This window comes from Symphalangus syndactylus, chromosome 11, assembly GCF_028878055.3.
Source record: "Symphalangus syndactylus isolate Jambi chromosome 11, NHGRI_mSymSyn1-v2.1_pri, whole genome shotgun sequence".
NCBI lineage: Eukaryota > Metazoa > Chordata > Mammalia > Primates > Hylobatidae > Symphalangus > Symphalangus syndactylus.
In genome coordinates this window covers 70,857,436-70,875,313 of record NC_072433.2, presented here as the reverse complement: position 1 = coordinate 70,875,313, position 17,878 = coordinate 70,857,436, and the positions used below count along the sequence as shown (strand labels likewise).

At 36.4% G+C, this 17,878-nt stretch overlaps 1 protein-coding gene across 7 annotated transcripts in view; it reads right to left on the bottom strand.

Annotated features, from left to right (window-relative positions):
* XRCC4 (X-ray repair cross complementing 4) overlaps positions 1 to 17,878 on the bottom strand; it is a 315,918-nt gene that overhangs the window by 62,381 nt on the left and 235,659 nt on the right. For 2 of the 7 annotated variants that reach the window (XM_063612820.1, XM_055233413.2), the window contains exons 8-9: positions 11,243 to 11,348; positions 9,567 to 9,631 (exon numbers count right to left, since the gene is read on the bottom strand). The exons of the other annotated variants lie outside the window; for them this stretch is intronic. In XM_063612820.1, the coding sequence (XP_063468890.1) occupies positions 9,567 to 9,631; positions 11,243 to 11,348 (171 nt within the window). The remainder of the gene's footprint in view (positions 1 to 9,566; positions 9,632 to 11,242; positions 11,349 to 17,878) is intronic. 7 annotated transcript variants of the gene reach the window in all.

Genomic DNA, 17,878 nt, shown 5'->3' with positions numbered 1-17,878 from the left:
TGGGCGGATCACAAGGTCAGGAGTTCCAGACCAGCCTGGCCAATATGGTGAAACCCCATCTCTACTAAAACTACAAAAATTAGCCAGGCGTGTTGGCGGGCGTCTTAGTTCCAGCTACTTGGGAGGCAGAGGCAGGAGAATTGCTTGAACCCCGGAGGCAGAGGTTGCGGTGAGCTGAGATCATGCCACTGCATTACAGCCTGGGTGACAGAGCAAGACTGTCTCAAAAAAAAAAAAAAAAAAAAAAAAGAAGTACATAACTTAATTTCAAAATGTTTATTGCTAAAAAATGCTAATAATCATGTGGGCCTTTAGCAAGTTGTAACATTTTTGTTGGTGCAGGGTCTTGCCTCAAGATTGATGGTTGCTGACTGATCAGGGTGGTAGTTGCCAAAGGTATTAAGTGGCTGTGCAATTTCTTAAAATAAGTTCATGACACTGACCCCTTCACAAAATATTTCTCTATAGCACGGGGATGCTATTTGACAGCATTTTTTCCTCAGTAGAACTTCTTTCAAAATTGGAGTCAATCTTCTCAAACCCCACCTCTGCTTTATGAACTAAGTTTATGGATATTATAAATCCCTTTTTGTAATTTTAACAATGTTCATAGAATCTTCACCAGGAGTGGTTTTTATTTCAAGAAGCCACTTTCTTTGCTCATCCATAAGAAGTCTTCATCCATTCAAATTTTACTGTAAGACTGCAGACTACACTTCTAATTCTAGTTCTCCTGCTGCTTCTACCACATTTCCAATTACTTCTTCCACCAAAGTCTTGAACCCCATAATCATCCACAAGGACTGGAATCAACTTCTCCCAAACTCCTGTTAATGTTGATATTTTAATCACCTCCCATGAATCATGAATGTTCTTAATGGCATCTCGAACAGTGACTCCTTTCCAGAACATTTTCAATTTAATTTGCCAAGATCCATCAGAGGAATCACTATCTATGGCAGTTGTAGCCTTACAAAATGTAATTCTGAAATAATAAGACTTGAAAGTCAAAATTACTCATTGATCTATGGCAGCAAAATGAATGTTGTGTTAGCAGGCATGAAAACAAACTTCTTTGTGTATATCCATCAGAGGTCTTGGATGACTAGGTGCATTGTTAATGAGCAGTAATATTTTGAAAGGAATCTTTTTTTCTGAGCAGTAGGTCTCAACAGTAGGCCTGCAATAATCAGTAAATCATGCTATAATCAGGTGTATCATCATCTAGGCTTTGTTGTTCCATTTCTTGAGCAAAGGCAGCATAGATTTAGCTTAATTCTGAAGGGCCCTAGGATTTTCAGAATGATAAATGAGCACTGGCTTCAACTTAAAAGTTACCAGTTGCATTAGCCACTATCAAGAGAGTTAGCCTGTTCTTTGAAGCCAAGAATTGACTTCTTTCTAGCTATGAAAGTCCCAGATGGCATCTTCTTCCAAAAGAAGGCTATTTTGTGTACACTGGAAATTCTTTAGCCACTGTCATCAATTATCTCAGCTAGATCTTCAGGATAACTGGCTGTAGTTTTTCCATTGACACTTGTTGCTTCACCTTGCATTTTTGTTATAAATGGCTTCTTTCCTTAAACCTCATAAACCAATCTCGGCTAGCTTCCAGTTTTTGTTCTGCAGCTTCCTCACCTCTCTCAGCCTTCACAGAATTGATGAGAGTTAGGGCCTTGCTCTGGATTAGGCTTCGGTTTACAGGAATTTTGTGGCTGGTTTGATTTTTCTATCCAGACCATTCAAACTACATCTCAGCAATAAGGCTGTGTTACTTTCTTGTCATTCATGTGTTCACAGAAGTAGCACTTTAATTTCCTTCAAAAAGTTTTCCTTTGCATTCACAACTTGGTTGTTTGGTGAAAGAGACCTACCTTTTGACTTTTGGCTTTCAACTTGCCCTCCTCACTAAGCTCAATCATTTCTAGCTTTTGAATTTAAATGAGAGACGTGCAACTCTTCCTTTCATCTGAACACTTAGAGGCCATTGTAGGGGTATTAACTGGCCTAATAACAATATGGTTGTGGGTCAGGGAACAGGGAGGCCTGAAGAGAGGGAGGGAGATGAGCAGACAGCCAGGCAATGAAGCAGTCAGAATGCATACAACATTTATTGGTTAAGTTTGTAATATTTTATGGGCATGGTTTGTGGCACCCCAAAATAATTACAATAGTAAACTAAATGATCACTGATCATAGATAACCGTAACAGATATAGTAATAATAAAAAGTTTGAGGTATAGTGAAAATTATAAAAATGTGACAGTGACACAAAGTGACCACATGCTGTTGGGAAAATGGCGCCGACAGACTTGTTCAACACAGGGTTGCCGGAGATATTCAATTTGTAAAATATGCCATATCTGCAAAGTGCCACAAGTGAAGCACGATAAAATGAATTATGCCTGTATTAAATAACACTGCCTATTGAAAGCTGTTATCGTGTATATCATTTACATTTTAACTGCACTCATTACTATTTCTTTCCATTATGGATGTAGAGAATCTGGACTAATATACATCCTATGTCAATTTCACTTACAATTAGAATGTTTCCTTGTGCAACCAAATGGTTTTCTTTAACTAGGCAACAGTTATCTAAAAATCAAGTTAAAGGATAATTATCAAAGTATAGAACAGCATTACTTACATCCCTTTGTTAGAGAAAGGGTTATAATTTATTTATTTGACTGATACAATTTTTTTAAATTAGTGCCTACCACATGTTATTACTTTGCTTTACAAGGAATATATATTGAAGTAACATTTATTAAAGGAAAAATCTATAGTGCTAGGATATATCTGAGAATTAAAAGGGAGATATTTGAAGCAAGAATGAGATTAAATAATAATAAAATAATATTAATGAAGAATAAGATTTATTAAAGATTTTGTCCTTGGTTGGACACAAGATGTCTAGAAATTCTTTACTCAGAAAGCTATGTAGTAATAATTAAATAACATACAATATTACTGTCTTTATAAAACTTATATTTTAGTGAAAAGAGATGAGTAAAATCAATTAGAATCTAATATTTTAGAGATTGATACGGTCTACAGAGAAAAATTTTAAAGGGAATTATATTAGGAGTGGGATGGGGTTATAATATTAAATACTGTGATCAAGAATATCTTCACTGAGAAGTTGGAACAGAAACTAAGGTGCGAAGGAGGAAGCAAGTCAGTATCTAAAGAGTATTCCAGGCAGAGGAATGCTCGTGCAAAAAGCAGGATTACAGCTGATGTGTTAGACAAATATGTAAGAGATTGGCGTGGCTGGAGCAGAGTTAGTGTTGGGGAGAAAAGTATGAAAGGAATCTTTTTTTTCTGAGCAGTATGTCTCCACAGTAGGCCTAATATATTGAGTAAATCATGCTGTAATCAGATGTGAGCCCAGAGAGGTAAATGGGGCAAATAGGTAAAAATTAGGGGGAAAAAAACCCAATAAATATCCTACAGCAGTAAACTGGTTACATGTATTATGGAAAGTCTATACAATGAGATTTTTTTGGCATCTCATTACCAAGAATGGTTTAGATCTAAATATGCTGTCTATTAGAAGACTGCAATGGATAGGGACAGTACTGTGCATATATCACGATCCCGTCTGTGTACATTAATACATGATCCTTATGTCAGAAAAGTGCTTTCTAAAAGGATCCGTAAGAAAGTTAATAGCAGCAATCTTTAGGACAGAAGATTCAGAGGCAGGGTGGAATGTAAGAAAAGCTTTTACTTTTCAGTTTATGGTTTTTCTATACCATGGTTTTTGTTTTTTTGACCACCTGTATTGTTACTTTTACTGTTAAAAAAAAAAAAGAAAAAAGCCATTTTTTGGCATGGTTTCTGTCAAATCTCATCAGCAGTAGATTTAAGAGTTTTGCCTTTTGCCCTTTGAATGCCATCTCAGCATCCCCAAAATGAATTTTGCAAGTGTTCTGTTTCCTAACTTCCTTTATCAGAGCCTAGTCCAATGACTTTACTAAAGTCATGACAATTTCACTAAGAAAAATCAGTTCCTCAATTTGAGCTACTTAGCAACTACATGCATCTTAGCACTCTCATTTCCACAACTTCTCCATGCTGACTCCTGTACCAACCAACTATAATCACACATATGAACACATTCACTCCTGCCTCTATACTGCCAATAAGCTGTCTTCTACCACCCAGAAATGCATTTCCCTCTCCTCTCAGAGAAAGCCTCTTCTTTCAAAACTCTCCTCCCATATGAAAAATTCCTAAATTCATTTCCAACTCATTTTTATCACAGAGCATTCCTAAACATAATTTAATTTGTATTAACCCTATGCAGGTATCAGTTCTGTTTCTGTACTAAGGTACTCTCTTAAAGAGCAGAAGTTAAGGCTTTCTTAAAGTATCTTCCCATCTTGATGTAATATGATGCTCCTCACACAACAAGTGATCTCTCCATACTTAATTCTATTAATTTATATTGCTTAGAAAGTAATTCTATAAAAACATAGGGAATGATAGAGCTTAGAGTGGTCTAATAACCTCAAACTCTTTGTGTGAATTATGTGGATTTACCTGCTCCTCTTTCATTACACTATCTTTCTAGGATGAATTTTTGCTACTGTAGAAACTGGAAAGCTAAAAATTGTATTTCTCAGTCTCCTGTGTGAAATTATTGAGATATTTTGAAGGTGAAAGTAAGGCAAAGGGTATCCTCTTAACTCATTTTACTGTTTTTGTTTTTTAGCCCCAACAAGCAAAGTCTTGACAGAGTATGAGAGGGTTTCCTGTAGCAGATTTCTGTGCCTATTCTTCAGCTTTCTGTGTGGCAAGAGGCAGTTGTGGTAGAGGTGGTGGCAGAATATATGTTCCCAGGCCCCTTTACCAATTTTGAGGCTGCCATGCAGAGGAGCTTCCTGGTGACTGTATTAGAGCATGGCTTCTTGCATTCCTTTACATTTTTCAGTTTCACAAAAGACTTTCTTTCCATATTTATGAATCTTTTATAAAATATATTAAAAGGCTATATGAATTATTGATATTATATTGAATATTTAATAAATAGCCTTTATTATAAAGAAGAAGTAGGTACAGAAAATATATCTGGAATAAAGGGCCTACTTAAATTAGTGTGCACAAAATAGTGGCATGCATTATTTTAAGGGTTTAATAATATATATAAAACAGATGCAGATACAACTTTTTGTTCTGATGTTTGCTCCATGAGAAACTCTACCAAAATGAGTAGATGTTAAATTTTGTTGGTAATTTTTTTATGGTTGAAAGTCTTTTATTGCTAACATTATTATACTTCTCTGCCACAAAATATATTTATAAATTGAAATTAAAATATTTCATTTCCTGTGGCTAAAGGTTCTAAGGATTTTTTTTCTATTTTTTAATTGATATGTAATAGATGTATATATTTTGGGTATACATGTGATAATTTGATACATTCATATAATGCATAAAGATCAAATTAGGGTAATTTAGATATCCATCACCATAAATATTTGTCTTTTCTTAATGCTAGGAATATTCAAATTAATTCTCTTCTAGCTATTTTGAAATTACAATAGATTATTGTTGATTATAGTCCCCTGGTGATCTTTTGATCACTAGGTCTTATTTCTTCTACCTAACTGTGTGCTTGTACCCATCAATCAACCTCTCTTCATCCTCCAGCTTGTGTTCTAATGGCAGCCAGTGTGGATCACTCTCACCGGCCTGCTAGAGCCCAGTGCTGGCTTTCCTATGACTTTATGAGCATCATATTCCTTATGTGTATTAGTTTCTTACGGCTAAATTACCACAAACTACCACAAACTTGATGGATTAATACAATAAAAATTCATTCTCTTACAATTCTGGAGTCCACAAGTCTGAAATGACTGTTATGGGGCTAAAATAAAGGTGTTGGCAGGGCTACACTCCCTCCGAAGGCTCGAAGGGAAGATCAGTTTCCTTGGCTTTTCCACTGCCTAGAGCGTCAGTTCTTGGATCTGTTGGCTCACATTCCCTTCCTCCTTATTCAAAGGCAGCAGCTTAGCATCTTTTCTCTCTGATTTTGCTTCCATCACATGGCCTCTTTCTCTGAAGTCTCCTTCTTCCTCCCTCTAATAAGGAAATTTATAATTGCATTTAGGGTTCATCCAGATAATCCAGAATAACCCCTGCATCTCAGATACTTAATTTAATCACAGCTGCAAAATACGTTTTACCGTAAAAGCTAACATTCACAGATTCTAGGGAGTCACTCCTGATTATCTTTGGCGACTATTATTCAGCCTATCGCAATAATTATGCCTTCCTCTTTCACATGTCACCATATGAGGTAACATATTCATAGATTCCAGGCATTAAATGGAAATTGACGGCTTTTCTGAGGGGGATGGGGAAGCTTATTCTGTTTGCCACAGAAAGGTACACAGAATAAATGTGAAAATATTATATAATAATAATGAAACTTATAGTACTGCCAAGAGGCTTTTTCTTGATCCCCCTCTACATATCTGGCCCATCCTCCTTATTTAGCTCTGACTCCTGCTGTTCTCCTAGAGAAACCTCTCACTGGAGCCAGTCAAGCCTCTACAAATTAGTGAATACACAGGGTAGACCAGCCTCCCTACTTTGGCTCATCTTGCTCCTCTTAGTTGAATGGCCTCCTCCTCCTCTTTACAGCTTCAGTCCTCTCCCATTAATGCAGTGACCAAAAAATATTCCTACTGCTTCCTAAAATCTTCCCCAATCACTTCAGCTTAAAGGGATTTTTGAGATCCTGTAGCCAGATGCCTTTACTGCATAAGATACAAGATCTTGGGCAGTTATCTTTAAATATGATTATATCTTTTATCCCCAACAGGAATGTAAGCTCCTGAGGTCCGACACTCTATTTTATATTCACAGGTAGTTAATTATTTGTCATTCCTGAATATACTAAAAGAAAATTTATACTATTAAGCATAAAAGAATATTTTGAACATGTTTATGTTTCTCTAAATGTCCCACAACATAAAGATTAGATTTTTAAAATCTTACTAACTTGTGGTACTTTCACATTGTACTTATACCAGTCAACAACTGCAGAGATGTGATAGATGGTATATTTTAAAAATCTCTTTTGTTCCTAAAACCTTAATCCTTTTTTTTTTTTTTTTTTTTTTTTTTTTTTTTGAGACGGGTCTCACTTTGTCGTCCAAGCTGGAGTGCAGTGGCGTGATCTTGGCTCACTGCAACCTCCGCCTCCTGGGTTCATGCCATTCTCCTGCCTCAGCCTCCCGAGTAGCTGGGACTACAGGCGTCCGCCACCACATCTGGCCAATTTTTGGTTGTATTTTCAGTAGAGACGGGATTTCACCGTGTTAGCCAGGATGGTCTCGATCTCCTGACCTCGTGATCCACCCGCCTCAGCCTCCCAAAGTGCTAGGATTATAGGGGTGAGCCACTGAGCCCAGCCTAATCCATTTTCTAGAAGACCCACATATAATTCTGTTCAAAAGCATATAGAAACCACATTCCCTTAAATGTTAATAGAAATGGCTTAATAAAGCCCAGTGAAAATTTCAGTGTTGATATTTCAATATTTGTTAAATTAATGTGATTGCCATGCATAGCCTATAAATATATATTTTTTTTTTTGGAGACAGAGTCTCGCTCTGTCACCCAGGCTGGAGTGTAGTGGTATGGTCTTGGCTCACCTCCCAGGTTCACGCCATTCTCCTGCCTCAGCCTCCCGAGTAGCTGGGGCTAGAGGCACCCACCACCACGCACGGCGAATTTTTTGTATTTTTAGTAGAGACAGGGTTTCACCATGTTAGCTAGGATGGTCTCGATCTCCTGACCTCATGATCCAACCACCTCAGCCTCCCAAAGTGCTGGGATTACAGGCGTGAGCCACCGTGTCGGGCTGCAAATTATATTTCTATGGATGATATTCTCTAAAGATTTGTTCCTTGCTGTGCAATAAATGAAAAATATGGTTCTCATGTCATGAATTCCTACGCCTGAGTACAAAAATTTGAAATCAAATTTGGATATTTGGATTAAAAATATTAGATAACAGAAATAATTATGAATTAAGACTAAATAGGACAAATATTAAATAATTGTGCAATCTAAATATTAATGAGTGATTTGTGATTATAGAAGGAGTAAATGTTAGTTTGAAACATTTTATTTTAAAAATATAACTAGAATTATATTTACTGTTACTTTAATTTTGGGAAATATATATTTAATAAGAATCCTTTTCTGTTAAGTAAAACACATGCCAAATATTACAAGTTCTTAGAATGTAAAGAGGAATATTTTTAAAGGGAGCCTTTGAATTAAGGACAAAACCTGTACAAAAGTGTAGAGAAAATTTGGCACTGATCTTTCTTAAGAACCTGGGAAGTTATTTTGTAAATGGCTAAATCCAGGTATAAAATAAGATTTCTATTCCCCCCAAAATATAAATGGTTAAAAGTGGCCCAATTTTATAATATGTTATTAACTTATTCCTGCATACACAACTTTTCATGAAAAGATCCCACACCAAATACTATTTCTCTCCATCCATGTGCTTGTTTCTATCCATTCATCTCTCCATGATATTTATGTCTATTATATTAAATGAAATGGAATGCTGAGAATGATTAAATACTTTCTTAGTAATATGACTACACATGAATTTCTTACAGGGCTCAAGCTTTGTTTTATTGATGGAACACTTTCTTCAAATGAAATATTGTAGATATCTTCTAACAAGCAAAACAGTAAAAAGTTGAACTGCCCTGGGAATGAGGGAGAGGCAACAGGAGGAACATTCTCTCATTTAACAACTTTTTTCTTGGTCCTCCAAAATACAATTGAGGAATTTTTAGGGCTCCATGGAAGAGGAATATATAATACGTTCTGGTAAGATATAGAGTATATTGTGTGCTTCATAAAAACTTTTGTCACAAAACTGAAAATATAAAGTTCAATCATTTAGTGTTAACGCTAAGCTATTTGATTATTTCATCTGGAATTTTCCATCTGGAATTCAATATGGTTCTAGAAAGCCAACATTTACAGTATGTACATGTAGTAAACAGGTGTATACATAAAATGCTTCCTTGCTCTCACCTTACTTTTTCAGTTCTCTCTCTCAACCTTCCCAGTACATGCTATGTTCCAAAGAAAAATAAATGCTTTCTGCTCCTAAATGTTTTTTTCTATCTATCTCTGTGCTTCTGAATTTGTCATTCTCTGTCAGGGATTCTGCCTTGCTTCCACCATTCACCAACTCAGATTCTTACCACTTGGATTTACGTAAAGCTTTCTGATAATCACAACTAAATGTGGCTTCCAACTTTGGTCTGTGACACTCTTGCTTACGAGTCTCTTAAATGACTTTCAATTAAAAAGCATTCTCTTTATAGTTCTCTTAAGACACAAATCCTATTTTGCCTTAAGAAATATAGATTTTGTGAATTTGCTAATCCCTCAGCTAAATCGTAAGTATATTCAGGTAGCTATATTAGGGAAAGCTGGTAGCCCCTGAGTGTTGAATACAGTGTGGAATCTGTCAGAACTGTTTATGGAAGGGCCATAGATAAAAATATTACCTGTTCTCTATGACTCTGCCCCTCCAAGCCTCAAACAATTGGCAGGAACAATGTATGATCACTGTCTAGAACAAATAAGTAAACATTACTAGTTTGAATTAATAAAATTAAAAGCCCCATCAGAATTCCTTCAGCACTTAGAGAATTTGTCTATTAGCAAGAAAGTGTGCACTGGATTCAGATACTTTAGAAAGAAGTCTTGTACTTTTCAATATTTGGCCAGGGTGAGGCTAGACTATGTTAACAGGGGAAAGGTGAAGTGTGTGCTTACTCTGGCATCGTAGAGGCTCTGAATCCCAAGCACAACCAACTCAGACTACTTATTCCCATGGAAATAAGGTATGACCACAGTTGAACAATGAAATATTCTAAAGAGTTATGAAATTTCCCTTCCTGTGTTCCCCCTTTTTCTTTCTGCTTTCTGTTCTCTGTTCTGTTCTATTCTGTGCCTCACGAGAGGGGAAAAGAAGGGACAAAAACATGAGTCACAGTTTCCAGCATCTCTAACGCAGTCACTGCCCGGGCTAAAGCACTTCACTGAGGCAGGTTCCTGTTGCCCAATCAGTCCTATTGCTGGAGTCAGGGAGGGACAGTGCTTGTGTGGCTCTGCTCACATCATCCACTCTTCATCAATGCTATGTATTGCTTAATTTGAAAAGCCTAAACCATGCAAATTATCAAACAACGATGGCTGAGAACTGTATTACTGCATTTCTGTGGTTTCCATTTGCTTATGAAATTATTCATGTTAACATAACATCTTAATTATTTAGTGCTTTAAAAGTCATTCTTAAGAGGAAAGTACACAATTCTGAAATTTACCTGATAACTTGAATGTTTATATTGTTTTGCCCTATTTTAAAATGTGGCTAGAAAATCTCACATGAAATTCAAGAATGTTCTCTGATTTTATATGCTGAAATGGTTTTCTCTTCATATTTGAAGTGAGATGAACATACAAATGACTAATATTGAGTAAATTTTAATGTGATGGCAAATTCTATGGTTTTTCATTAACTACTCATTTTTCTGCTCTGTGATCTTCATGAATATGTATGTATATCTGTTTGTATGTGTGTGTGTGTATATATATATATATATAAGTACTGATTATGCATCAGCCCATATAGGTATCATAACAGTACTTGATGAGGACCACATGTTTCTATTCACTAGAAATCTGCAACCTTCAGTAGAGAATTCACTAAAATGTTCTGGGCTAAACTTGGTATAGTTACCAGTATTTTTTAAAACTGGATAACTGAGCAAAAACTGTTGCCTAAAAACTATTGCAAAATATATCCTCATACTTTCCTGACTTGATAAACAGAAGCTGCAGATCAAAATGTAACATCTTTGGTGATCATCCTGAGAATCAGTTCTCATTGTGCTGTGATTCTGAAGAGATTATTCTAAAATTCCATAGATATTTTTCATTTAAAAAATACTTGATATCATCTTTCTCTCTTTAAATGGATATGTTTGAATGTGTAATTGTTGAGACTTTGTATAATTAAGCTCTAGCTACAGTCAGAGAGTAAAACATCAAGAAGAGTTAGTTACCATGGAGCTGGGTCAGGAGAGTAGATTTAACCTTCATTCAATAGCCACCTCTAGGAACTAAACACTTTCTCAGCCATCCTTTAAGAGATTATCTTAATGAAATTGAGTCTTACCAATTTTATATCTGAATTAATCCAGTCTAAGTTAATATCATGGGCCATGGTGTAGGGCAGAATTTTCCAAAGGGTATTCCTCAGAACAGAAGTTCTTTGAAGTGTTCTATATAAAAAAAGTTCAGTTACCCAAGCATTTTGGGAAACGTAACACATTTTAGACTCTACTTCGAGATTTAAATTATATATCTTAAAGGCTCTGAGTTTTTCAGGTAAGAAATATGTCTAATTTTTACTTAGCATTTCCTAAATTTATTTTACCACAAGATACATTTTTCTCCCTCTGCCCCAACAACACTCATAAACAAACATCTTGTAAAATTGATCTGGATTAGATAAAACAAAAAAAATCTGAAGTTACTGTGGGCTTTAGTTAACAATAGTGTATTAAGATTGGTTCACTAATTGTAGTAAATATACCACACTGATGTAAGATTTTAATAATAAGAGAAACTGAGTATGAGGTATATGGGAACTCTGTACTAGCTTCTCAACCTTTTTGTAAATCTAAAACTGTTCTAAAAATAAAGCTTATTATAAAAAAATTTGAAAATGCCGATAGGATATGAAATAACACTAAGATAAGAGTTAAGAAACCTGATTTCTAGTCTTAGCTCTACTGAGTTGCTTCTGGGAGACCTTGTTCAGAAACTATTTTTCTTCCCAATAACTATAAAATGGTACCAAGACATGAGAGTTTGTTTGCTTCTAATTTTATTTGGTAACTCAGAAATTCAACTTCAGTTTAGTAATTCAATTTAGCAGATATTTTTAGGTAGATATACTAGCCAATCTGAGTGCTTTAGAAGAAACTTAAAGCAAATTAGTCTTATCCAACTAACTATAGAATTAGTTAGATTACAGTCTTATCTAACTATTAAACTTATGAAAAAATCAATAACATGGAAAATTTATAGATACATTTTACAGAAGCAAAGCAAAGGTAAATTTGATCAAGAGTTTCTCTAAATGACATGTTTGTATGGATACTCAAATCTTCATTTTCTGGTAGAAGATAACTAAAGCAATAATCACAGAGAGTAGATTTGTGAACAAATTAAAATTCTATACATCAATAAAATACCCACATGCCAAAAGACATTTGTAGTAACCAATAGATGACACAGAGGTGCCTAATATAGCCTTATAGGTGTATTCTAATATCACAGAGCAAAGGATTTTGGTAGAATTCAGGTAAGAGAGCAAATAAAGAGAAAAGAGTCACGTGTCTGGTTAACTCAAGTCTGATGAATATGAAGATCTTTACCAAGAAGCTGTTTAAGGCCGGGTGCGGTGGTGCACTCCTGTAATCCCACCTACTCCAGAGGCACGAGAATCACATGAACCTGGGAGGCGGAGGTTGCAGTGAGCCGAGATTGCACCACTGCACTCCAACCTGGGTGACAGAGTGAGACTCCATCTCAAAAAAAAAACAAAAAACAGTTGTTTAACAGCCCAGTAATTTTGGGCAGATGATTCATGTGATCTCAAATAAAAGTACTTGTATTACTTTTACAGTTTCAGATCATATCTGTGAACTGTGTTCTAAAATACTAGATTACTGAAAAATTTACTTATGTCACATTTTAAATTACTTTTGAGTTGACTGTAAATTACTTAAGAGTTGACTGTAGTTGACTGTAGTTGAGCGCAAAGTCAACTCAAAGTTTTACCATATTTTCAAAACCTGTTCCCTTATTTGCCATGCATCTACAAAGATTGTCAATGTTGTTTTCTATAATAATATTTGTAACCATTTTTTGAGCTAGAAATTATACTCATTTGGATCATTATCTTAGATCTTTCTTCCTCAGTTTATTCCATATAACATTACCTAAATATAAGTAGTCTATGTGGTGCTGAATCTCTAAGTGAATTTGCTGTTGTATTATTTGTATTTTTTACTACATTATACAGTATTTGAGTTTTGGAAGTTATAGAGGCATGAAATTAAATATATTTTAATTGACTCATTTTTAAAAAGATTTACTATAAGAGTAATCTCTCTCTTTTACAATTTGGAAGAATTGTAAATTGTTGTTACTACTTTCCTTATAATTTATTATTATACCACCACAATTGTCATTAGTGTTTCTCATAATAAAAGCATTCATTCACCAACCAACATTTATGTGATCTTATGTGATGGCTCCTACACTATAGGATAACTGTTCTTACAAATGTACAAATGTTTTGCTTTAATCCTATCCCCTATAAGATATATTTGAAACTTTTCTCTGCACATAAATAAAAATATCTTTCATTTTATTTTACAGCTAGGGCAATAATATAGTATACAGCATACTTTAGATTCTTAATATAGAGTACTTTAGATTCTTACTACCCAAGTTTGACATCTTTTTTTTTTTTTTGAGACGGAGTCTTGCTCTGTCTCCTAGGCTGGAGTGCAGTGGTGCCATCTTGGCTCACTACAACCTCTGCTTCCCCGGGTTCAAACAACTCCCCTGCCTCAGCCTCCCAAGTAGCTGGGACTACAGGCTTGTGCCACCATACCCGGCTGATTTTTGTATTTTCAGCAGAGACGGGGTTTCACCATGTTGGCCAGGCTAGTCTCAAACTCCTGACCTCAAGTGATCCACCCGCCTTGGCTTCCCAAAGTGCTGGGATTACAGGCATGAGCCACTGTGCCCGGCCTGACATCTTTTGTACTATTTATTATTTGTGACTCTGTGCCTCAGTCTCCTCATATATAAAATGGGGATACAAATATTAACTATCCCATTGAATTATTATAAGGATTAAAAAACGTAATGCATGTAAAGCACTTTGAGAAGTTGTTACACTGTAAATCCTTAATAGTGTAAGCTATTATTATATTTGTAGTTGATGTTATTCCTCCTCACCCCAAGAACCCTAATGAGCTGTTCTCCATGAATAAGATCTTTGTTTTCTATTAAACATAAAATTGGGAGTTTCCAGGCAAGATGGCCGAATAAGAACAGCTCCTGTCTGCAGCTTCCATTGAGACCAATGCGGAAGCCAGGTGATTTCTGCATTTCCAACTGAGGTACTCGGTTCATCTCATTGGGATTGGTTAGACAGTGGGTGCAGCCCTCGGAGGGAGAGCTGAAGCAGGGTGGGGCATCGTGTCACCTGGGAAGCGCAAGGGGTCGGGGAACTCCCTCCATTAGCCAAGGGAAGCCGTGAGGAACGGTGCAGTCCAGCCCAGACACTACACTTTTCTCATGGTCTTCACAACCTGCAGACCAGGAGATTCCCTCGGGTGCCTACACCACCATGGCCCTGGGTTTGAAGCATAAAACTGGGTGGTCATCCGAGCAGAAACCAAGCTAGCTGCAGTTTTTCTTTTTTTTTTTGGTACCCCATTGGCTCCTGGAACACCAGGGAGACAGAATCATTTACTTGCCTGGAAAAAGGGCTTAAGCCAGGGAGCCAAGTGGCCTTGCTCAGCGGATCGCACCCCCACGGAGCCCAGCAAGCTAGGATCCACTGGCTTGAAATTCTTGCTGCCAGAATAGTCATCTGAAGTCCATCTGGGACGTTCGAGCTTAGTAGGGGGAGGGGCATCTGCCATTACTGAGGCTTGAGTAGGCGGTTTTCCCCTCACAGGGTAAACAAAGCCATGATACTACAAGTCTACAGTAACCAAACGAGCATGGTACTGGTACCAAAATAGATAGATCAATGGAACAGAACAGAGGGCTCAGACATACCACCACATATCTACAACCATCTGATCTGACAAACCTGAAAAAAACAAGCAATGGGGAAAGGATTCCCTATTTAATAAATGGTGTTGGAAAAACTGGCTAGCCATATTCAGAAAACTGAAACTGGACCCCTTCCTTATATCTTATACAAAAATTAACTCAAGATGGATTAAAGACTTAAATGTAAAACCTAAAATCATAAAAACCCTAGAAGAAAACCTAGGCAATACCATTCAGGACATAGGCAAAGACTTCATGACTAAAACACCAAAAGCAATTGCAAGAAAAGCCAAAATTAATGAATGGGATCTAATTAAACTAAAGAGCTTCTGCACAGCAAAAGAAACTATCATCAGAGTGAACAGGCAAACTACAGAATGGGAGAAAATTTTTGCAGTCTATCCATCTGACAAAGGTCTAATATCCAGAATCTACAAGGAACTCAAACAAATTAACAAGAAAAAAACAACCCCATCAAAAAGTGGGTGAAGGATATGAACAGACACTTCTCAAAAGAAGACATTTATGTGGCCAACAAACATAGGAAAAAAAGCTCATCATCACTGGCATTAGATAAATGCAAATCAAAACCACAATGAGATATCATCTCATGCCAATAAGAATGGTGATCATTAAAAAGTCAGGAAACAACCGATGCTGGAGAGGATGTGGCGAAATAGAAACACTTTTACACTGTTGATGGGAGTGTAAATTAGTTCAACCATTGTGGAAGACTGTGTGGCGATTCATCAAGGATCCAGAACCAGAAATACCATTTGACCCAGCCATCCCATTACTGGGTATATATCCAAAGGATTATAAATCATTCCACTATAAAGACACACGTACATGTATGTTTATTGCGGCACTGTTCATAAGAGCAAAGAATTGGAACCATCCCAAATGCCCATCAATGATAGACTGGATAAAGAAAATGTGGCACATATACACCATGGAATACTATGCAGTCATAAAAAAGAATGAGTTCATGTCCTTTGCAGGGGACAGGGATGAAGCTGGAAACCATCATTCTCAGCAAACTAATACAGGAACGGAAAACCAAACACTGCATGTTCTCACTCATAAGTGGAAGTTGAACAATGAGAACATATGGGCACAAGGAGGGGAACATCACACAATGCGGCCTGTTGGGGGGTGGGGGGCAAGAGGAGGGATAGCATTAGGAGAAATACCTAATGTAGATGACCGGTTCATTGGTGCAGCAAACCACCATGGCACATGTATACCTATGTAACAAACAAGCATGTTCTGCACATGTATCCCAGAACTTAAAGTATAATTTAAAAAAAAGACACACACACACACACACACACTCACTAAAGATAAAATTATTGCATCATAATCAGCTATATCCATTTAATAAACTTTGCCCATAAGGTTATTCTATGTTATACTTTTAGTACAATTCTTGCTAAGTTTCAGAAGCTTATGAAATTGAATGCTTGCATCCAATTATATAAAAGGTTAGGTGTTCAGCTAATATCTCCTGCTTAAAGTAACTAAAATTGGAGAAAGAGAGAGAGAAAGAGAACATACATACACTTTTTCTTTTCTTTTTTTTTTTTTTTTTTTTTTTTTTTTTTTTTTTTTTGAGACGGAGTCTCGCTCTGTCGCCCAGGCTGGAGTGCAGTGGCGCAATCTCGGCTCACTGCAAGCTCCGCCTCCCAGGTTCACGCCATTCTCCTGCCTCAGCCTCTCCAAGTAGCTGGGACTACAGGCGCCCGCCACCACGCCCGGCTAACTTTTTTGTATTTTTAGTAGAGACGGGGTTATCACCGTGGTCTCGATCTCCTGACCTCGTGATCCGCCCGCCTCGGCCTCCCAAAGTGCTGGGATTACAAGCGTGAGCCACCGCGCCCAGCCCACTTTTTCTTTTCTTAATAGCACTGGAGAGCTAGTGAAGTATTTTTACAGACTTGGGAAGCACATCAGGGAGAGACAAAGCCTAGGGCCTGTCCAAAGTGGAGAGTCTAATAGGAGACCATCTATAAAGGTGGGACACTACTGACTCACTTTGTAACCAAAAAGTATGTTTGCAAATCACTTGGGTATGTTTGCAGCCCAAATTAATATAATTCATGTAGTTTTAAAACAAAACAACCTCAAATCATTAAAGTGGTCCCATAGTGTACATACACAGCAGAAGCAAAGACAAATATTTTTCAGGAAAAACATCTTCATACTAAGCCTCAAAGAATTTCCACAAGTAATTTTCCATGAAATGGCTATCAAATAGTAAATAATCACTTCACTCATAAAGAGGCAAAGCACATAAGTAAGAATAGTAGAAACAAAAACAACGAAAGTTGGGGGTGAAGATTTCAAATATTATAACTAACAGACACAGCAATAAAATAACCATGTTGATGATACTTAAAGAAATAAAAGATAAGCTTAAAATGATAACAGGAAACTATAAAAATGACAAAGCACATTTGAAAACAACACATGTAATATCTAAAAATAAAACAGCTGATACTTGAAATTCAAAATGGAATGGTCAAGTTTAATAGAGATTAGTTGCTCATACTTGAGAGATAATTAGAAAACTGAAAGAAAGGCTATAAGAATTATGGAGAATTCAACATAAAAAGTCAGCGTAACAAACATAAAAGAGAGGTTAAAATACATGGAAAATAGAGTGAGAAGATATAAGTCTAATTGGAGTTACAAATGAAGGGACAGAGAGAATGAGGCAGAAGAGCTATTTAACAAAAAATGGCTGAGAAATTTTCAGAACTGATGAATTTCACCAAACCTTCACCTCAAAAATCACAAATTGCAAGCAAAATAACTAAAAAGAAACCTACATTTTGTTGTATCATATTGAAGCTTCAGAACACCAAAGACATAAGAGCAATCTTAAAAATAGCCAGTAAGAAAAGACGGATTACCACCAAAGGAGTGATTGTGAAACTGTTGG